Below are 23,601 nucleotides of genomic sequence, written 5' to 3' on the forward strand. Positions count from 1 at the left end.
TTGTGCTGCAAAATCTATATAGTGTCAGGTATTTGGAGTTTTGAGGGTATATGGGCCCTGAATTTCTGTGGGGGGGTGGGGTTCTCATTCAATGGGGGAAATCGCCAGAATTCCCGGAGAAACATACAAATGGACGTTTTCAGCTATTTGAGGTTTTTTGCCAATTTTCTGCCGCAGGAGACCGGAACAAACCCCGAGGAAGCTCAGAGCCATATTTATTACGCTGCAAAAAGTATTAACAACGTTATGGGAACACCATCACCACCAGGTTCCCATCCAAGTCACACACCATCCTGACTTGGACATATAATCGCTGTTCCTTCATCATCACAGGGTCAACATCCTGGAATTCCCTATCTTAATAAGATCGTGGGAGCACCATCACAAGGACTGCAGCGGATCAAGAAACAGGCCCACCACCACCACCTTCTAAGGGTGATGAAGGATGGTAATAAATGAGACCTCGTGAGCACCGCCCACATCCCAAAAGCAAAATACAGAGAAGATTTATATTGACAATTGTGAAGCCCTAAATTATTACACAACTTCATTTCAGGTACAAATATTTCAGCCAACTCCAAAATTAATTTACTGCTTTGTCCAATCACTCCACATGGAGGGAAGAATCACATTGGTAGTGACAGATGTAAATGCGTTCTAAAAGAACCTGTTTCCAATTTTGTTACACATACATCGGAACTATCAACTTGGAAGGGGTAGAAAAGCAGGTGATATTGGTTCGATCGCCCGTTATACATCCCGCCAATTTTTGGGTGAAGTGTATAAGGGGCGGCCAATCCCATATCACCCACTTTATACCCCCCGCCAAAGTTGAAAGTTCCACCCATAATGACCACAGCAATTCTACAAGCTCTCAATCTCAAGCAACATGGGGGCAGGGGTGGAGTAGAGTTGAAGGACTTTGCTGCAGAGATAGAGAGAAAATTAACCTGGGGTGAAAGATCTCAAATACCTCAGTGCAACTGAGCCATACAAAGCAGGACAGTCTACATTGTGTTGAGTTAGCTGATCACAGTCTGGACAGGATTAGCGTCCGTAATTGACCTCAGTGCCCCTAATTTAGGGAGAGACAAGTCAGCCAAGATTCTTACTACTGATCTTTATCCAGTCACTCTTGTTGGAAAGCGTACTTGAATGGACATCAGGCGAAGACAGGATCAGTTGCGGTGTCCTCCACAGTCAAACAGCCTGCCAGCATTCATTGTCTAGGCTCCCGCGTGAAGAATGGTCACCTGATGTAAAGATACAGGAGGTTGGCCAGTGCCCAATGAATGGTACTCCAGCATGAGTAGGCATTTAGCAAGTGTAGCCACTCAATACAAAGCTCCTTGGGGCAAAGCTGTGCTCTATTGACTGTGGAAAAAGGAGGAAAACTCCATTCCTACTATCTTAGACCGATGAGCAAAAGTCAGTGCGTGTGTTGGGCGGGTAATTTATTACCATGTGGAGTGTGGAAGGACCAAAAAGTGGCAGCCGTCACCAACTGTGTATCCAGCGGTTTGTTTAATTCCACTGCCAATTTTGTTTAATTGACTTATCCAACTGATTGCATAAAATTTTCAGTTCCTGACATTTAGGCAATTAAGTGGGTTGCATTTTGCACTGTGTTGTTTGTATTTCACATTTTGAAATCCTTGACTGCCAGCCCAGTGCCATGAAGAGTAATTACAACGCGGACTTGTATTCTCTTTAACAGCTGGCTCTGGGCCAGTTTTCCTACCTCATGGACTCGCTGCAAAAACAAGTTGGATACAGAACAGCCAGGAAGAGGGGTATCACACACTAACTTCTACTCCGATACAAATACGATTACAACTTTTGCGCAGGTATTACATTAAACTGAACATGAGCAATATCTGGAATATATTCATCATGTATATGCCACATAGAATACTGTGTGTCACTCCACACACTATATCTTCGTCTCAGACTCATTCCCAAACAGTTTCATGCCTGGAACTCTAACCCCATTTGCATTTCTTTTCAATCATGATCTATAAATTTAAGGTGAGTGTAGAACCTCCAATTGGTGAAGTTCACAATCAATAAGTTTACACTACATTCCTGTGCACACCATTTTAATGCCTCTGGTGAGCTGGTTAACGTCTGTTTAAAAATAGTCCACGCAGGAATGTAGCATAGAATATTAAGAGTTTGTACATGAACTTCATCAATTGGAGGTTCCACCCTATAAGAAACAGTAGGAGGAAGAAAAGCTTCACCCTCACAGATAGTCTCTGTTTTCTGCATTTATTTAAGAGATGCTAAAATTCTCCTCAGCATCCCTGCACTGGGGAGCAGAGCAAATAAAAAGATTCGGGCAACGGTCCCAACTCCTTAGCGATGACATTGGCAGAAAGTGTGAGAGAGCCAACATAGAGAATGAGAGATAGACAAGCAGACAGAGGTAACAGAAAGAGTTCGAGTGGGAGACAAGCAGAGAAAGAGACAGCTACTGGAAGTTTTTTTTAAAAATAATTGCAAGTGAGCAATACCATGAGAAATCAGCCAGTATTAAAAAAAAACAGTAACCCTTTCATTGTTGCTGTAACTCCATTTTCACCATTTCTTGGGGGTTGGGGGAATTAACGGCAGGAGACGAGTCGGATCCTTGTGGAATTTCAAGTCCACCATTTCTAATTGAAGGAATCACAGAATTATTTGCCCCACTATTTTCCCACTTTCTTTTCACCCTTTGAAGATTTACTGCCATGCAACATTATGACCTAGACTCCAGTGCAGCACTGATGGAGCGCTGCCCTCTTCAACATGTTCTTTAGAAGAGGCATTAAACTTAGATCCTCTCTGCCTTTTCCTGTGGATGCTACAAATCTCAAAGCACTATTCAGAGAAGAGTGGAGCTTTTCTGGTGCCCTGAACCAACCAAAAGCAAAATCAACTGTACATTCTTCACACTGCTGTCAGTGGGATCTTGCAATACACAAAATGGCTGCCATGTCTACCTACAAAACAACAGTCATTGCATTTCCAAGTAATTTGGTGTATGTGAAGTGTTTAGAAATGTTTCCGAGATCCATGATAAAATGCGATAATTTCTTTCTTCTTTTCCCCTTTCATCTCTAGACCAAATATTAAGACATGCAGAGTTAGCTAATTATTCCAAAATTTGTTGAATCTTTTGAAGACCATCGCTTATCAATAAAATATCAAGTGCATTTAGATGCGCTAAATACGAGGACATCAATGGTTCATGTTTCATCTCTGTTGACTTGACTTCCTCTAATCGTCATTTGCTGGCTTTCTCTGCCTTCCGGATGTTTCTGCCTCTCTCTGTTTTTTTTCCTGTTTGTTTTTTTGTTGAATGTGTATTCGGGGGTTCTGCAGGTGACACCTCTCTGTCTGAACACGGTGATTGCCTTGGCAACGGGCAGTTGCAGGGGCATTCTGTAAACACCATGTATTGTTCTATATGTATAAATGCGTAGGCTTCGAGGAGCTCCTGAACATTTACCTGAGGAAGGAGGAAGCCTCCGAAAGCTTGTGAATTTAAAATAAAATTGCTGGACTATAACTTGGTGTTGTAAAATTGTTTACAATTCCTCTAAATCGATAAAAGAAACCAACATTATTGACTTTTTATTAATAGGACAAGAGGAGTGTTCAACGACAGTGATGTTTTCATTCTAACTCAAAATTATTCATTTATATCTAAAGAAAATCTATACAAAAATTTTACTTAACTTTTTAAAAAAAATTCCACACATTTTGAAACAAGAAGTCTTTTTAAACTTAAATGTGCATGGTTACTTTGAAAAAACCTATATTAAAGTTGGAGCTTCTCTAAATCCATCTGATGTTCTGCCTCAATCGCACATTTTGATTCGACACAATTGAGCACGGCATCAAACTCAGAAACTCTGCTTTGAATCCACTCTCTCATGCTGTCTATGAAAGTTGTGATTCATAGAATTCACCATCTCCCAGTTCAAATAATGTCCACTTAGAACCACCCTCTGCTTCCTAATGTCCGATTAATTTTCAGCAAATTCACTACTTGTCCACCAGTTCTATGATTTATTCTCTTCACTATCGATCGATTGTAAATGAGGCTGATATGATTTGGTGTGAGCTGAAGATAGATCATTCTAAAGCCACAATAAATCTCGAGTGATTCTGATTAAATTTCTCATCTTGGGGTGGATTAGTTAAATTGATTCCAATGCTCTCCTGGTCAGCCTCCCACGTTGCACCCTCCGTAAACTTGAGCTCATCCAAAACTCTGCTGCCCGTATCCTAACTCGCACCAAGTTCCGTTCACCCATCACCCCTGTGTCCACTGACCTACATTGGTTCCCGGTCCGGCAACGCCTCAATTTTAAAATTTTCATCCTTGTATTCAAATCCCTCCATGGCCTCGCCCCTCCCTATCTCTGCAACCTCCTCCAGCCCTACACCCCTCCAAGAACTCTGCGCTCCTCCAACACTGTCCTCTTACGCATCCCCGATTTTAAACTCTCCACCATTGGCAGCCGTGCCTTCAGCTGCCTAGGCTCTAAGCTCTGAAATTCCCTCTATAAACCTCTCCAGCTCTCTCTTCCTTTAAGGCACTCCTTAAAACCTACTACTTTCACCTGTCCTAACATCTCCTTAAGTGGCTCGGTGTCAAATTTTATTTTATAATGCTCCTGTGAAGCGCCTTGGGACGTTTTACTACATATCAAACTGATACTAAAATTATCAGTGTACCATGCAATTGTTCAAGGTACACACATGATTGTGTCACCCTCAATGCGCTACGGTCCAACTTGTACATAAGATTTTGTCATCCCGGAAGAGTTTTGGTTGAATTAGTACCTCGATATATCTGCCATCCTGGATGTTGCCTGGTCAAACTGGTGTACCGGATTGTAACATCTTGAATGGGGTTAATCGAAAGGCAAGCCCTGCGAACGAGGGCTAGAAAAAGAGCATTAGCAGGAGACTAAAATAAACATCTAAAGATTATTATTTAAATGAGTCAAGTCAAGCTGCCCTGGGATTTATTACAATATGACTATGGATGTGTTATCTGGAGCATCTATCCAAAGCAGTGCCATATGGCCACGAGCACTGCCAACTAATTGAGTCTTTTGGGACCACTGGGCTCAAGATCTGCTGCCACTTGACACAGCTTGTGGCAACTTCCCCAGCAATGCTGATAAAGGAGACGGCTTCCACAGCATCACTTCATCACTGGGTTCAACAGTACCTGTGTTGATCACTAAGCTTGTTTCCATAGAGGGAAAGTGCAATGGCTACTCACATCGACAGAATAATTCTCATTTGCCAATCTCATCCGTATAAAACTTGCACCGGTTGTTTTCTGAGTTAATTTACCTCTTTAGGCATGAGGAGGGAAGTCTTAACCCCTAATTGACTGAGAGTGGGTCGGAGTAATAAGATAAATTGCTTCTTTCACATCTTCAGGACAACCCCAAGCACTTCACAGCCAATGAATTACTTCTAAAGCATAGTCATTGTTGTTTTTGGAGGCAAACACAGTAGCCAGTTGACACAAAGCAAGCTCCCACAAACAGCAATGAGGTGAGTGCCCAGTGAGCCAGTTGTGGTGGTGTTGGCAGAGGAATTAATATCGACCAGGACACCAGCGGAACTCCCTGCTCTTCAAAAAAGTGCCAGGGGATCTTTTACGTCTGCCTGAAGAGGCAGCCAAGGCTTCTGTTCAATATCTCATCTGAGAGACAGCGCAACCAACAATGCAGCCCTCTCTCAGCATTGTTGAGTGTGCTGAGAGAGTGCTGCATTGTTGGTTGTGCAATGCAGCACTCTCAACAATGGAATCAAGTGTCAGCTGAGATTACGTCTTGAAGTCCTGCAGTGGAGCTTGTACCCACAGCCTTTCGGATTTAGAGGCAAGAGCACGACTACTGAGCCAAGACAGAAGCTTCAATTCTTTACTGTGTGGTATCTGCTTATGTAAACTGGACTTTTTGGGGTAGAAACTGGGCCTCTTTGCACCTGTTTTACGGGCATAAAGTGGGCCAATTTCAGTGACCAACGTCCCTTGCTCAAAGTACGCCTGAAAGATGTCTGACCCGATATTGGGTTGGGCCATTTTTCAGGTGTCCCTCGCAGCCTAACGCCTGCATTAGGTCCCCACATCGAAATCGGTTGCCGATCAGCTGAGCAGGTGCCAGGCCTGCTCCACTCAGGATTCTTCAGCAGCATTTGCAGTCAGCAGGTAGTAAGTATCTTTTTAAAAATGCATCAATATTTGTTGCTGTGGGGCCAGAAGGAGCAGGGATGTGCCCCCACTCCGCAGCACTCACGATTGCCCCCCCCCTCACCCTCACCATTGCCTAGGTTATTGAAGTGAGGCCCAAGTCCCAATTTTCGGGCCGGCCTATGGCCTCCTGGTTTGGGTGTGCGTTGCTGATGTACCGCTGGTCACGGGCTTAAAAAATGGGCCAAGTACAGAACAAGTCAAGTACCAATTCAGGTAGTGGTCAACATTTGCATATTCAGATGCAAGGTAGTCAACCTTGTTCTCACTATGAAAATAATGTTGAAGAATCTGTCCAACAGTCACGAGATTGAATTACATAGAATCTACAGCAGGGAAACAGGCCATTCCGCCCAGTTGGTCTATGCCCTGGTGTTTATGCTCCACACGAGCCTCCTCCCACCTTACTTCATCGAACCTTATCAACATATCCTTCTATTCCCTTCTCCCTCATGTACTTAACTGGCTTCTCCTTAAATGCTGCCACATATTTGTTTACAGTATTTGTAACATGCAGTAGTCTGTATTGTGTGTTAGACATTTTAAGGCATACCCTGGGTAATTATTGTAATTAAATTTTCAGTGACACTAGGCTCATATTTGGCAAACAAATCCCCAGTCATAGGTGCAATGGAGACCTACAACTAATTATAGTTAATTTTTAAAAATGCCATTTTCAGATAGAATGTAAATTAAATTCCATAAGTTTTAAAATCAACAAGGTTGAAATATTCATGATCAGCATGTTAACATTTCATATGAAATTCTTCGGTTTTCTATTTTAACATTAGCCTGTTAATTTTAATTGCAAGGCACAATTAAAACCCAAACATCACAAAAATATATCTACCATCGAGCTAACCAAAGCTAGTATTATCTCAACAAAATAATCTTACATGTGTTGTCCTTAAAATTTACAAAACCTTTTGTATTTGTAAATTAATTCTTCTTTCTTCCCAAAATTAGAATCACACAATACAGCACAGAATGTGGCCATTCAGCCCATCGAAAAAGCTATCCAATTAGTCCCACTCCCTTGCTCCTTGCCCATAGCTCTGCAAATTTTTCCTTTTCAAGTATATATCCAAATCCTTTTTGAAAGTTACTTTGAATCTGCTTCCACCACCCTTTCAGGCAGTGCATTCCAGATCATAAATCGCTGCGTAAAATAAATTCTCCTCATCTCCCCTCTGGTTCTTTTGCCAATTAACTTAAATGTCTCCTCTGGTTACCGATCCTCCTGCCAGTGCATTCCAGATCATAACACAATTGTGTTGCCTCACACCAACCAGGGCTGAGAGGATGCACAGGTGACCTGCTCTCAGGCGACTATCAGTTGTTCCCCGGGAACCAGACTGCAGGCTCCCGCTCTTGTTTTTGCCTCCTTCCCTATGAAATCCTGGTTGATGTTTCCTCTCTCTTGCGCAGAGATGCTGAGACTGGTTATGACTCTCCAACCAGATTCGCTTTGATAATTAGGGCACTGCATTTCAGCACAGATGCCTGGCACCATGGGTTGGTGAGAGATGGGGACATGCCCACAATGGCTCATTCTGCTTAGTTCCCAGTTCCAGCCCCTTTGATTCAATGCTTTGAGTGAAGAGAATAAGATATAATAACTTGGAAGACGGTTGTTATAAAATTGCATGAAAATACGGTTCTCACTTTGGGAAAATGGCCTGGTTGTTAAATAATTCAGGCATTTTTGTTCGGGTAAATTTTGACTAATTTACAAATTACAGGATGAAAAGCAAAATGTTTCCAGTCTGTTTTCAGGGGGGCGGGGGGTCTCCCTGCACACGACTAATGTATTCAGTCTCACCAGTCGCATTTTAATTTTCTTCTAACAATTTTCTCCCCTTTTCTGTCCTCTCCTGAAGCCAATGGGGTTTGCTGGCGTATGGCAGCCTCCTTTTAACAAAGGTGTCAGACTGGTTAAAATGAAGAGGCTAGTCATAGAATTTCACATCCATGTATTGCACACATAGGAAAATAAACAACATCGGAAAATATACCCCAATGAGCTTGCAGAGGACTCCTGTTCCCAAAGTAAGCGGGAAAGTAGAACTCATGGCACCATTAGGATATGTGAATGCTTGATTAACAGTAATGCTGGTTGGTGTTTCAAAAGCACCCTAATCACAGTATGTCCTGCTTTCAGTGCAATGTATGAAAGAAGGCATAGCAGCGCGATCTTCAGCCAGCAAAGCCTGATTGGTGGCATATTTGGTGGGTGCAGCCAACCATCTGTGCAGGCATAGTCACGCCTGCCTGGCAATGACCATGGGAACTGGTTCCATAAGGTCCCGGTCAGCTAGATACACAATTGTGCCAACTGCTACTTGGACATTTGCAGTTACCATGTACTATTTGGCAGTCAAAGCCAATGGTTTCACCAGTCAGCTGAGGACTCAAAGCCTGCCTCCATCTTCTTCTAGACACGTTGCAATGTGGACTTATGGAGATGGTAATAATGGAGTAGCAAAAAGGGCAACCCTCCTTGCAAACATCTCATGCAGCACCACCTCCAGACACTATTGGGTTTCCTTTTCCTTCATTTTTGCTAGTCACTCCTCTGCCCTCTGCCCTTTTAGCCTCGGTAAAACCTGCCAATGGGCTGAGATGCCTTTTGAGCCTTCCAAAGTCTGTAAAAATTTGTGTCATCCTGTTGTGTCACTTTCCTTTCATTGTCCACATTCCTTTAAATTTCAACCTACATGCAATTTTCATTCCCATCACTATTGTGTTCCCTGAACCTGTCCCAAGTCCACACCCGGAGCTGTGAATAATTATGCAAAAGAACCAACGTGAAATTTGAGTGCTATCGGAAATGTAACCATTCTAGGTGAGATTTGCACCGGTTCTTGATCGCCGAGAACTGACTTACACCAGTCCACAAAAATCAGCCCTAGAGTTAATGGCAGAGTAAAACCAGTTCCTTCGATCCCTCTGATTGAACAGCACACATCCTTAAGGCGCCTTGTAAAACACAGTTAGCAGGGGCCTGAAAGCAATGTTTAATGAGCAGATGATGAATGGGGATACAGCCATCATTGTTAAGGGCTACAGGCTAGAGGTATTAGTAAACAACATTCCACACTCCAGATGTCATGGGAATTCATCAGTGACTCTCAATATGACTGGAGGTCACTTGAGCGTGCATTTATATAATACCTTTACATGGTGAAATATCTCAAAAGCACTTGAAACAATGAATTACTTTTGAAATGCAGTGACTGTTATGTTGACAAATTGCAGCCCACCTCCCCATTACTTGTGGCTCCAAATCAGACATGATAATGCACAATATGAAAGTTCTTCTTCTAGGCGAGCCTGCTGCTCGGTGATTATTTTTTTTGGTGGGCCTCTAATTATGGTCTGTCTGGCTGTGGAATGTCCCAGAGATAGGATTTAACTTCTCATTATTTTACTGCCCGGTGACAGAAAGCATCAGAACGCTACTGAGAGAAAGAACTATACCAGGATCAATAGAAAGGAGTCTCTTAAAACTGTAGGATTTCTGGTTTGAATGGAACGATCAGCCCTGTAGTTATTTTTCTTCCCATCAGGAAGTGTTTGGCCTCCACTCCGCAACTTCAGAGGGGACACAATTGAAATCAGGAGCTCCATTGTATGGGGCATGGTATGGTATGTGTTGGTGAATTCCCAAGAGCATACCTTGAGAAAAACACTGCGATTGTGACCATCTGCAAAAAAATAAATCAGTAAAGGACACTGGAATACATCAACATTATGGCACTGGTTGCAGCTTCAGAGAACTTCCACTATCTTTTCACAGGTGATTGTCGGAGATACAGGAATTATAGGCCGGGGGGGGGGGGGGGGGGTGGGGGAACATGTCTCGATTTTAATATTCTCATCCTTGTTTTCAAATCCCTCCATGGCCCCTCGCCCCTCTTTATTTCTGCAACCTCCTCCAGCCCTACAACCCTCCGAGATCTCTGCGCTCCTCCAATTCTGGCCTCTTGCGCATCCCCAATTTTCATCGCTCCACCATTGGAGGCTATGCCTTCAGTTGCCCAGGCCCTAAGCAGATGATGTGGTCTAAGAATAGCATTAAAAAAAAAACCAGTCAGGTCTGAAGCAGTGTCGAACCTGGAGATCCTGTGAATGAATTAAAGAGCCACTATTCAAAATGGTTATTTTTGGACCATAACAGCGTTTAACATACATCACAAGGTAAAGGTAGATGAGGAAAGTCAACCAGTTCATCTTAGCTCATCTTTTTGGGAACATAGGAACAAGAGTAGGCCATTCAGCCCCTCGTGCCTGCTCCGCCATTTGATAAGATCATGGCTGATCTGTGATCTAACTCCATGTACCTGCCTTTGGCCCATATCCGTTAATACCTTTGGTCGCCAAAAAGCTATCTATCTCAGATTTAAATTTAGCAATTGAGCTAGTATCAATTGCTGTTTGCGGAAGAGAGTTCCAAACTTCTACCACCCTTTGTGTGTAGAAATGTTTTCTAATCTCGCTCCTGAAAGGCCTGGCTCTAATTTTTAGACTGTGCCCCCTACTCCTAAAATCCCCAACCAGCGGGAATAGTTTCTCTCTATCCACCCTATCTGTTCCCCTTAATATCTTATAAACTTCGATCAGATCACCCCTTAACCTTCGAAACTAGAGAATACAACCCCAATTTGTGTAATCTCTCCTCGTAACTTAACCCTTGAAGTAGGAACAACCTACAGTCCTGCCCATCACAGTAGTCAGCTGTCTCTTAGATGAATTAATGGTTTTCGGACTCAATGACCTGACCTAGAAGGCACACACGTTCCAAACAGCATTTAATGTGTCTTAGCTGGATTCAATACATCACGTGTAGAATAAGTAGAGCTACTCTTTTTGAATGAGTGCAAATGTTTAAGAGTAAGATTATATATTTATATTTTCTTTATTTGAAAAAGTCTTTGTATTTTTTTCCTACGTCTTCAACTACAAATCAAGAGGACGGCTGATGAGAAATCACTAGTCTTCCACCAATGCTATTCCGATATCATCTATTGAGAGGTGTGGGAGTCGCTGAGGATATCTTCCCTGCCCTCCTTCCCTATGCCTGCTGCCGTTTGGTGTCTCCCCACATTAGCACGGTCGACAGTGGGAGCTCCGAACGTGAATGATCACAAAGTGAACACACAGCTTACTGCTTCACACCACAGGACGTAAGGTCGGTGTGCCACAAGGCATTGGAAAGCGTGTCATTTGGCAATGTGGAGGTGCACAATGGTGGGATACAGCCCCTCCGGGAAATTTAAGGATAGCTTTCTATGTGCTTAAATTTCTAGCACGAAGAGGTACAGATCAGCCATGATCTAATTGAACGGCGGAACAGGCTCGAGGGGCTAAATGGCCTGCCGTTCCCGTGAGTGAGCATGCAATAACTTAGCCAGATTACAGAACTCGCAAGACAATTCTACATGTTGATAGTGCTGAACCGGCCTGGTGATTAATTCTTAACTTTTTTTTTGGATGGGGGGGGGGGGGGGGGGAGGAGGAGGAGGAGAAGGGAGAAGATTGCATTTAAAAAAAATATGGCTTTCCGACATTTCCAGCAGCTGCCATGGGCCGCAAACCACACAGACTAATTGGATGCAAGAGATTTGTCATTTACTGCAAGCTACTAAGGCTGCCAGAAAAGCAAAGCCTTTTGGTACTGCTAGCAATGTACACTAGCTACAGGCAAATATCTACAGGAGCAGGAACTTATCAATCTGATTATGTGATTTAATGGTCAAACAGGGGAGGGGAGGAGTCCTCTCAACGTGTCCGATTAGATACAATAACATGTGTGAGGTTTACTATTTCCTTGCAACATTCAGTAAGTCCATGGCCTAGAAATTGATGTTGGCTATATTATTGGATCAATGCAATCCGATGTTCTTCCTTTGTCAATTATTTTAATAGAGGTGTCAACCCACTTAAAATAAATAGACACAGAAGTGCTATACTAGCGCGTTAAGCATCTGTCTGCTAATATCACCAAGTGATTTCTAGGCTCAGATGAGTCACATGGTGAAATAACACTGAATCATCAGTCGTATGATACAGTAAAAGATTCCTGCCATTCAGGATCTCACTGCTCAACTCGATTAAAACTTTTTTTTTTCCCCTCGAAACTGGGAGGTATTTCTGTGTAAATAAAACTCCGATAATGGACTTCTGGTAATGGGGACAGAAAGACCGGAATCTTTTCTGAATAAAAAAAAAATAGGTGCTGTAATGGGGGAGAAACTGTAGGTCTTTTTGGTTGGATGACAATAGATGAATTGAATGGCCTTCCTCATCCACGTGTGATCTTGCCCCTGTGCAGTTTCGTTCCAGGTTTCATCACTGGCCTGTGGTGAGTCAGCTGGTGTGGTGACAGGGGCATTGCAATTGGCCCTGGGCTAGGAGGAGAAAAACATCAGCCAGGGTTCCTGCCCCTGACCACTACCCAGCGATCCGTGCTGGGTTATTTGGAGATGTCTGTTGACGGCAGGACAGGATCAGGCTTGGTGCCATGTCTCCAATGGTTAGGTAGCCAGCTGAAAACCACGGGGCAATTTTAACCTAGCCTGCCAGTCGGGATCAGGTGTAACGCTGGGTTTTCACCCTGCCTGAAGTCAGTGGAAAGTTAATGTGTAAAACCGGTGTTTTGTCCGATTCCCCCTGGGTTTCCCGCCCTGCGAGTTAGGTTAAAATTATCCCCTCACTGTCTGGGTTCACACGTGAAAAATGAATAAAAAGGAAATTTAAAACCTATATTGGGAAGAACTTATTTACTCAAAAGGTAATGGATGTTTGGAATAAAGTGCTGATCAATGGAGCACAACAAAGAACATCAGGAACCAGTCAAGCAACAGCTGGATGATAAACTGGGTGAGATGAAAGGAAAAGCTTCAATGCTGAAAATAGGGACAGGTGTAGGCCATTCAGCCCCTCGAGCCTGTTACGTAGGGACAGGTGTAGGCCATTCAGCCCCTCGAGCCTGTTACGTAGGGACAGGTGTAGGCCATTCAGCCCCTCGAGCCTGTTACGTAGGGACAGGTGTAGGCCATTCAGCCCCTCGAGCCTGTTACGTAGGGACAGGTGTAGGCCATTCAGCCCCTCGAGCCTGTTACGTAGGGACAGGTGTAGGCCATTCAGCCCCTCGAGCCTGTTACGTAGGGACAGGTGTAGGCCATTCAGCCCCTCGAGCCTGTTACGTAGGGACAGGTGTAGGCCATTCAGCCCCTCGAGCCTGTTACGCCATTTAAATTATATCATGGCTGATCTGTGCCTCAACTGCATTTAGCCACCTTTGCTCCATATCCCTTGATACCATTACCTTATCTTTTAAAAAAAATCTAAAATAAAACAGAAAATGCTGGTAATGCATATCAATGAGCATCTGCAAAGAATAAAAGATAGGTTAACATTCCAAATACAAGCCCAGGCCAAAGGATATCTCCCTGCATTATTAATATATCTTTTCTCTTTTTGGACACTGATGGACCTGCTGCAATGAAATAGTTAGTGTGCTGGAGGGATAGCAGTCAATGGGCCGACTGGTTATCCCTCATCCTTTCACATGCCTTCTAGTCTTGTATTTTCTTAATAAGTACAAAATGGATGAAGGCCTTCAATAAATATTGTGATCTACCCAAGCAGGATAATCTACATTTATTTTTATTTTTCTGAAAGGCTCCAACATGTTGCCGAGACAACAAGACTGCAAAGTTGTCCAACTGACGACAACAACAAGGAGGTTAATCAGAAAGAAGGAAGAGGCAGATTTGCACAGTGGCACCTAAATGAAACATGGCTCAACAGAGCAGAGGAAATTTAAAAAAAAACTGCCATCCAGTTTATTGAGCGCTCAACTAGTCAACTTCAAGTGGCTTGCTTCCACAATACTCAGGGCATCAAACCACATGAAGACTCCCACCATAAATAATTCATCCTGCTCTTCACTATAGAGGAAAGCTTCTCTCTCTAATAATTGCCTGGCTCCTGCTGTCTATCACAACATTTTTAAACTTACTAGAGCCAATTATCTTCTTCCCCATTTCCCCCCCCCCCTCTTCCTCACTGCCATTTGGGCAGGAGCAGGGTATCAAAAGTGGATCCATAGGGATGCCTAAACTTCCTGCCCTGGTCTATGTCAATACCTCGAGGGAGCTTCCGACACAGGCTGGGTCAAGCATCAGAAAAAAGGGACAAACATAGGAACAGGAGTAGGCCATTCGACCCCTTAAACCTATTCCGACATTCAATGTGATGATGGCTGATCTGTACCTCAACTCCATTTACTCGTCTTTGCTTCATATCTCTTGATACTCTTACCTAACAAACATCTATCGATCTCAGTCCTGAAAATTTCAATTGACCCCCAGCCTTCTGGGGAGTGAGTTCTGGATTTCCTCTACTCTTTGTGTGATGAAGTGCTTCCTGATTTCACTCCAGAATGGCCTAGCTCTAATTTTAAGATTATACCCCCTTGTTCTGGATTCCCCCACCAGAGAAAAAAAAAGAGTTTCTCTGCCTCTATCAAATCCTTTTACCATTTTAAACATCTCAACTAGATCACCCTTCAATCTTCTGAACCCTTTAATTGCGCCGGTTGCAATCAGGAAAACCAGGTCTACATGCGGCCTAACAACCGGACCTTAAAGAGTGCTCCTCCCGATCTCACATTCAAACCTTGCAGGCCGCGGCCAGTCCTACCCCCTCGACAATCACCGCCCCCACCCCCCCCGCCACCCTATCTCCATCTCCACCACTACCTCCCGTCCAGGTTCCCCCTGAACCGACCCAATTGCCTCACTTCTTCGCTAATCCCGAGGGCTAATCCCGCTTAACTGGCGAGCTGCCCATTGCTGTTCGCAGCTCGCCGGCTTGTTGGAAATGAGGCCCGAGGCCCAATATCGGGTGCACCTCAGGCCTCACCATTCAGGGGCAGGGATTGATCCCTGCGACCCTCACGTGTCCAAAAATAGGCACCCCTGAATTTGTAGGCCATTAACTTTAGCTTTTAAGGCCAAGAATTCGATGTTTAAAAAAAGAGATTCTTGTTCACAATGGTTTTATCCTATTCTTTTGGATTAATCTCAAAAACAACACCATATAAATTCCTAACATGTGGTGTTTAAAGGGGGAAAGTGTTTCAGAAACTCTTCTGTTTCATTTGGGAATAAGAGCCATTCTCGACACACAAATGACTCAAATGATTTATGCCATTGGAGCATGTTTTTATAAATAAATAAAAGATTTGCCACTTTTTAATGAAGACGGTTCCCCTTTAAAGGTTAAGATCCCACAAGGTAGGGGCTGGATTGTATCACACTCCAGTTTTGCTGGTTTTCTCCCTCCCTGCTGGTACAATGAAGAGAGGAACCTGTACCTCGGAGTGTTTACAAGGCAGCAATCTGGAGGGCTTGAGCTGAAATCAGAAATCGTGAGACCTCTGCTGGTATACAAGCCATGAAGCAAAAGGGGCTCACTTTCTGACGTTGCGCAGCAAGCCTCGCTCGCTGGCCAGCGTACATCGAAAATCCGGGCGTGTGCCGGGTAGAATCTGTGATCTGATATACCTGTTGCAGTGCAGCCCAAGTTTCCAACGTGCACTGTGGAGATCAAGGCTCCCACCAGCAGGACCAAGTTCTTGCTGCTCTCCAGAGCCCTTCGCTCCAATCCTTGGTCCGCCTCACACTCAGCCACTTGGACGGTGCTGGCTTCCCCTACCCTATTTTGCACGAGCATTGCTGCCTGTGCTGAGACACACCAGCTGGGACCCCAGTGCCTCTCCCTAGCCCAGCCTAACAGCCTCGCTGCCCTCCCACTCCAGCCAGAAACCTCTGCACCTTCCCATCTTGCTGCACGCCCTGGACTTAAAAATGAGGCAAAAAAAAATACAAATTTAATGAAGCCCCAATGAATCCACATAACTTAGCAACAAGGTCTGTAGGGTATTCGAAGTCTAAGCCCATCCCCTCAATAATGCAACTCGAGACACATGTTCCTTCACGAATACAAATTCTCAAGTACTTCATTTAAAGGGTAATTATTGCAAATCAGGTGGAGCTGGCAGCTGGCAGCTGGCAATATGCTCGAAACAGCAAAGGGCCTCATCGCGACCCTCCAGAAGCTCAGTGACCACTCCAAACTCAAAATATTTTTCCAAACGAATTGAATTAATATGTAGACAGCAACATGCAATTTGCACTCACATGAGGAATCTAACTGCTCTATATACACAGATGCTGTTTTTGCTGAATCTCTGAGCTCGTCACATAATAATCCATCAGCAAACCTATATTAAAAAAATCCTTCAGCCCTTCTGGGAAACTTATCTCTGATCTTGCCCTGAATGTACGGCGTCAGTCTCGAGCGCTGTTGTAATTGTTTGCTGCTGGTTGCTTCATTTTAAAGTTTTAATCATTTTTAATTGCACGTCTGGGGGTGGGAGGGTTTATATATAAAAAAATAAACCATTTGTGACTCAAATCTCATAATCCATTTCCACCACAAAGCCATATAGCAACGATTCCCCATTGTGTAACCTTTAATTAATTTTCTTAAATGCCATATATTTTGCGATATTACTGGGCTCCACAGCATGCAGTGCGCTTTATCTCAGTTGGGGTTTAACTCAAGATAATTAAACAACTGAGACACACAAATGTCATCCTGCACTCTGCCCTACAAGCCACCGGTTAATAAAAATATTTTAAGAAAGAAAGACTTGCATTTGTATAGCGTCTTTCACAACCTCAGGACGCCCCAAAACACTTTACAGCCAATGAAGTACTTTTGAAGTGTAGTCACTGTTGTAATGTAGGAAATGCGACAACCAATTTGTGCACAGCAAGATCCCACAAACAGCAATGTGATAATGACCAGATAAGTTTTTTGCGATGTTGGTTGAGGGGATAAATATTGTCCAGGACACCAGGGAAAACTCCCTTGCTCTTCCTTGAAATAGAACCATGGGATCTTTTACATCCACCCGAGGGGGCAGACTGGGCCTCATCTGAAATACGGCGCCTCCGACAGTGCAACACTCCCTCAGTACTGGCACTGGGGGTGTCAGCCTAGATTTTGTGCTCAAGTCCACCTTGTGACTCTAGGCAAGAGTTCTAACTGAGCTATGAATGTCACCTCACTTTCAAGAAAAAAAAACTGCTGTCGGTATCTCTTCAATTGACGTGAAAATGCGCGTGTTTTCTTAAGTTACTTTCTGCCATCCTTTGGTCTCCTCTCACACACTCCTCTCCTTTCCTATTAAGGTGTACAAAATCCCATACCTTAACTGTTGTTGCTTTGCAAATGGCCACTAGCAAGTGGACAAGAACAGTTTGAGAACATCTGGCTGTTAATTTTTTTCTCTCTCTGGGGAAATGAATGGCCTACACGCGGCACCTCAACTGAATGGCCGAGTTGGGGGAACTTGCCAGAATGGGGTTCACAGATAAGAAACCTCGAGTGTCAGTAGATGAGCTCCAAAATACCTCAACAACGCTGGGCAATAGAAGGGAACAATCTACCAGGGTTCCTAGTCTTGTTCGCTGTCCAGTGATTCCTACTGGAATGTCATGTGTGGACATTAGGGCAAACTCAGCTCATCGCACTCAGCTACAATAGATGAGGAGCCTGTTGACACTTACTACTGTCTCGCCTCACACATGGAAGACTGGCCACATGGACATGGTAGCTGAAGGCACCATACCCCAGCAAAACTCCACCTGGTGGAGGGAAGGGGTGAACGGGCAATTCTTTCGTGAATAAGCAAAAAACTTGTCTTTTCCCTCCACGTGTTTCAGAAACAGAGAGATATAAGAACTACAGCCATCTAAAAGGCCCAGTACCCCAAAATCTTACATCTGCAATTAAAAAGGCCCCTAGAATAGGAACTTACAAAATCCAAATGTTGCTTCTGATTTAAAAAATATTTAATGATAAAAAAATTTAATTTGCAGAACTAGGAGATTTGATAGAGATGTGTTCGAAATCATGAAGGGTTTTGATAGAGTAAATAAGGAGAAACTGTTTCCAGTGGCAGAAGGGTCGGTAACCAGCGGACACAGATTTAAGGTGATCATCAAAAGAGCCAGAGGCGACATGAGGAAACATTTTTTTTTAACCCAGCGAGTTGTTATGATCTGGAATGCGCTGCCTGAAAGGGTGTTGGAAGCAGATTCAAGAGTAACTTTCAAAAGGGAATTAGATAAATACTTGAAGGGAAAAATTGTACAGGGCTATGGGAAATGAGCAGGGGAATGGGACTAATTGGATAGCTCTTTGGAAGAGCCAGCGCAGGCACGATGGGCCGAATGACCTCCTCCCATGCTGCACCTACAATACTATGAAACAGTGTGAACAGAGACTCACTGGCAACCACGTGTAGTAAGAAACAATCAAATCACATAGCTACTTCACAGTAACATGCAAGACGACATCGGCTGTGATTGACAGCAGGTCTGTATCGATGAACACTTGATGCTCCACAGCAGTGCTGTTTATAATACCTGGAGTATACTACTCAACTTGAGTGGTGCTGGAAGGGTGAATTTTGGACGGAACGATGAGCTTTGGTGAAGCCAACGAGTCCGCGGATTTTGCCGGCCCTGTTTAATGTCGGCACATCCCGAACAAAACAGGACAGTTGAAAGGAACAGTCAGGAAACCGGGGTCCAAAACAATTTTTTGTTTTCGCGATGGGGGCTCTGCTGGCCTTTTCCTGGATTTCAAATCCAATCTGCCCCGATGATAAAACAAAGGCCAATTTATGTGGGCCATTCTACGATCCGGCACTCCCAGCCAGTTACAGCACTTGCAGGGAGCGTTCCTCTGGAAACTGCGGGTCTGGAGCCTGTAGTCTGCCGTCCAAATGGACAGAGTGTGACGGGCTGCATACTCATGATTCCCCAAAAAATCGCTTCCCATTGGTAGCGCCAGGTCACAAAATCACCCCTTATGCAACAGAATGTCAGCAGGAAGACGCCCCTATTTTCACCAATGACCATTGTATTCTTTGAGAGAAAGTGGCCCGTTTCTCTATGTCCCATGGTTACAACAATAACAACTTGTATTTAAATAGCGCCTTTAACGTAGTAAAACATCCCAAGGCTCTTCACAGGAGCAATTATCAAATAAAATTTGACAACGAGCCACATAAGGAGATATTCGGACAGGGAAGAGGTGGGTTTTAAGGAACGTTTTAAAAGGAGGAGAAGTAGAGAGGCGGAGAGGTTTAGGGAGGGAATTCCAGAGCTTAGGGCCCGGGCAGCTGAAGGCACGGCCGCCAATGGTGGAGCGAAGAAAACCAGGGATGCGCAAGAGGCCAGAATTGGAGGAGCGCAGAGATCTCGGAGGGTTGTAGGGCTGGAGGAGGTTACAGAGATAGGGAGGGGCGAGGCCATGAAGGGATTTGAAAACAAGGATGAGAATTTTAAAATAAGAACATTCTTAGCTCCATGAATTCCAATAGGTTTGCCATTTGTATTGATTCCATTAATGCTCTGACCTCGACAACACGGTGATTATTTTATCTCCTCCTCATGTTTTGTTTCTTGAAACCTGGATGACAGGCCACAGCCCATAGTGTAAGACTCAAGATTATTAAATAGAGTCAAGAGAGAAATTGAAACAAAAAAAAAAATCAGGAAATAGTGCTTTGGTGATGCCAGGCATGGTTTCGAAGCCTGCCCATAGTATAAGGAAGAGAGCCCTGAGGAAGTGACCGTGAAAGACCGTTGATGTGAATCGTACAACTGGGCCCAAGGGGGAGGTAAGTGCATTTCGAGGTCCTGCAAAAGAATCAGTTACAACAGAATTTCAACTTAGTGAGGATGCAGTAAGAGGACTGAGCTTGTAGAATGGAGTTTTTAGAGCTTAGGAAGAACTAGGGAGGAGTAATTACCATAGTATTATTGATAAAATAATGAAAGCACATGTACAATCGTTTTGTAGTGCCTTTGGTCATCCACTCACCTGTCTAACAAAGCTGTTGGACGTCGTATCCGAGGACGTGCTGCCATCGGAGCGTTTGAATCGACTTTTCCTCTTGGCATATTTTCCCTTTAAAAACAAATTAAGAAAAAATAAGTTAAGAGATCTGTGATGGGTAAATGCCTAATTCTTTAGAACCTGATGTGTAAACTTGAAGCTTCCCCGATGGCTCACTTGGTACATACGCAGCCCAGAGTGGTTCTGAGCCATACAGAAGGTGGTCCTGCGTTTGATCCTTTGCCCGTCCCAGAGTTAGCGGAGGTAGTGATTGTGGGGGCTAAAGTTAGCCTCAGTGTCCCTAAACTAAGGAAAGGGAAAATCGGAGCCAGAGTTCCTACATCTGATCACTAATCATTGGTGTCTGACGGACAGTGCATGTGTACAGACATCAGGTGAGAATTGGACTTAAATGTGAAAGCCCCTCTCCCCCCACTCCCCACCAACAGTTTAAAAATCCACCAATGTCAAGGTTCAAACATGAAGAATAGCCAGGCAAGTGGCAAGAAATAATTGCATTTATATAGCCCCTTTCACAACCTCAGGACATCCCAAAGCACTTTACAGCCAATGAGGTACTTTTGAAGTGTAGTCACTGTTGCAATGTAGGAAAATGCAGCAACCAATTTGCGCACAGCAAGGTCCCACAAACAGCAATGAGTTAAATGACCAGATATCTATTTTACGTGGTGGTTGAGGAATAAACATTGGCCGGGACACCGGGAGCATTCCGCTGCTCTTCAAACGGTGCCATAGGATCTTTTGCGTCCACCTGATCGGGCAGGGGGGGCCTCGGTTTAATGTCTAATCCAAAAGATGGCACCTCTGACAATGCAGCACTCCCTCAGTACTACACGGGAGTATCAGCCTAGATTGTGTGCTCAAGTCTCTGGAGTGGGACTGTGAACCCACAGTCTTCTGACTCAGAGGCGAGAGTGTTACCAGCTGAGCCAAGGTTAAAACTCAAGGGTGGTCTACGCCTGCGGAAGTATTTCCCAGCGTTAAAAGGAGTAGAGAAAACTGAAAGAAAAACATTTGAAGAATAAAATGCAAAAACATCCAAAAAAATTTTGTGCATGCAGAGATTAGTGAAAGGAATTGCTTCAGTCATGTAGTTTGTAATTGATAATCACTTCAAGACAAAATCAGGAGTAACTAACTTTAAACATTCACATTTATTGGTAATACATGCAAAACTGTATTTAAATTTTCTTTGTAATAAACCTCAACCTTTTCTCAATGTCTATCACAGTAGAAACTCTGAAACATGCTCTTCAACAAACTCATCATACTGAAAAACCAAAGCATACACAATACCTAATCAATCAAACAGTACCTTCATCCGGAGAACATTTTTTCAGCTCTTGTTGCCACAACAAAGCAAATCACAAAACACTTGTTTAACACAGAATGAAAATATAAGGTTATTTTACAGTGCGGTATTTATAACTCCTGAAAAAACTAAAGTCAAACAAAATTCCAGTAATCAATGCAGCTACTCAGCGATTGTGATAGATGAATGGTACACTACTGCATTCACACACATATTTCGGAAATCATGATTTGAGTGCTGTACCTGCACAATCACAAAGTTGGTTCCAATGTATACTCATAGCAGAGCAAACATGTGGCAAAGAATGCTAGAATATATAATAAAACAATGTAATAAATATATTTCAATATAATTAGGATAGGGACATCCAAACATGTGGCCCTAAGCCCCTGTAATCAGCCCTCAAAGCCGAGGCAACTCAGTCCTATTTGCACTTGTATTTCTTACTCACTAGTTTATCCGGTTTGATCTGACTGCACAGTGTTCAGCTCCATTCGCAATTCCACAGCTAATGAAGCAGTCCACGCCCGCATGCAGCAAGACCTGGACGACATCCAGGCTCGGGCTGATAAGTGGCAAGCAACATCTGTGCCACACAAGTGCCAGGTAATGATCATCTCCAACAAGAGCGAGCCTAACCATCTCCCCATAACATTCACTGGCATTACCATAGCCAAGTCCCCCATCAACATCCTGGGGGTCACCATTGATCAGAAAGTCAACTGGAGTAGCCACATAAATGATCAATAAACAGTTTTTAGTGATATTGGCTGAGGCATAAATGTTGGCCAAGACACTGGGTGGGGTGGGGTGGGGTGGGAGGGGGTGGGAGGAGAAATCCCTGACTCTTCTTCAAAAAATGCCATGGGATCTTTTACGTCCACCGAGAGGGCAGACGGGACCTCGGTGTAGCGACTCACCCGGAGTACAGAGAAGGGATGCCATGGTTCATTGCAAGTATAGTCTTGTCTTCAGAAGTTATTTACATTTAGATAGCACCGTTCACATAAGAAATCCCACGGTGCTTTACGGGACAGGGAGGCAATAAACACTGAGTGGGAAATAGATGATGTGTTAGGTGACAAAAGCCACAATCAAAGATGTAAGTTTCGTGACCGTTTTCGAGGGGAGAAGTTCAGATTGCAGGGGGCGTTAATGATTGAAGGCTCAAATTACACTTCAGTGGCAGAAAATTACAAGCCAACAAGTACACTCAGGTACAAGTACAATCATTACAGCTGCAGTTAAAACACAACCGGGAATTGTGAAAAGTGCTGCAGCTACACAATGAGGGAACAGCAATGTTTATCCAGTAAACAATGATACTAATGATGTTTGAAACCAGATGCTGTACGACACGACTTCACAGAACTGGGCAGATTGCTCTAGGAGGTGGCAACACAGTGGTGGGAGGGTTGGGGTGCGGGTTGGGGGAGGGGTGGAGAATCAAACTCACCACATTTGATGTGGGCAAGCAGTAATGAAAAAATTCCCGGTTCGATGAAGTGTTGTTGATGTTAGTGAAACACTTAACGAAGGAACCACTGAGAGTGGCAATGCAATCAAACAAATTGGTGCCTAAAGAATTTCTCATCCAGTTTGAAAAGGCTGAGTGACATGTTCACACTTAATTGTGACATCTGATCTGTGTTTTGACTCCAGTATCTGTATTTTGTGTGGGCTTTTTGCCTGAGGTCACAGATTTAAGGTAATTGGCAAAAGAACCAGAGGGGAAGAGGAGAAGAAATGTTTTTACGAAGCGAGTGGTTATGGTCTGGAATTCACTGCCTAAAAGGGTGGTGGAGGCAGATTCAATCGTAACTTTCAAAAAGGAATTGGATAAATACTTGAAAAGGAAAAGTTTGCAAGGACTCTGGGAGTGGGTCTAATTGAATCACTCTTTTAAAGAGCCAGCACAGGCACAACTGGCCGAGTGGCCTCCTTCTGTGCTGTCAGATTCTATTATGTGAATTCCTTCATTTTTGTCCATTCTACTGGGTGTCTGGGACCACAT

At 43.8% G+C, this 23,601-nt stretch overlaps 1 protein-coding gene across 2 annotated transcripts in view; it reads right to left on the reverse strand.

Annotated features, from left to right (window-relative positions):
• cacnb1 (calcium channel, voltage-dependent, beta 1 subunit) overlaps window positions 1–23,601 on the reverse strand; it is a 188,995-nt gene that overhangs the window by 147,192 nt on the left and 18,202 nt on the right. For both annotated transcript variants that reach the window (XM_067968801.1, XM_067968798.1), the window contains exon 2: window positions 20,240–20,326. In XM_067968801.1, coding sequence (XP_067824902.1) covers window positions 20,240–20,326 — 87 coding nt within the window. The remainder of the gene's footprint in view (window positions 1–20,239; window positions 20,327–23,601) is intronic.

This window comes from Heptranchias perlo, chromosome 30, assembly GCF_035084215.1.
Source record: "Heptranchias perlo isolate sHepPer1 chromosome 30, sHepPer1.hap1, whole genome shotgun sequence".
NCBI classification, from domain to species: Eukaryota; Metazoa; Chordata; class Chondrichthyes; order Hexanchiformes; family Hexanchidae; genus Heptranchias; species Heptranchias perlo.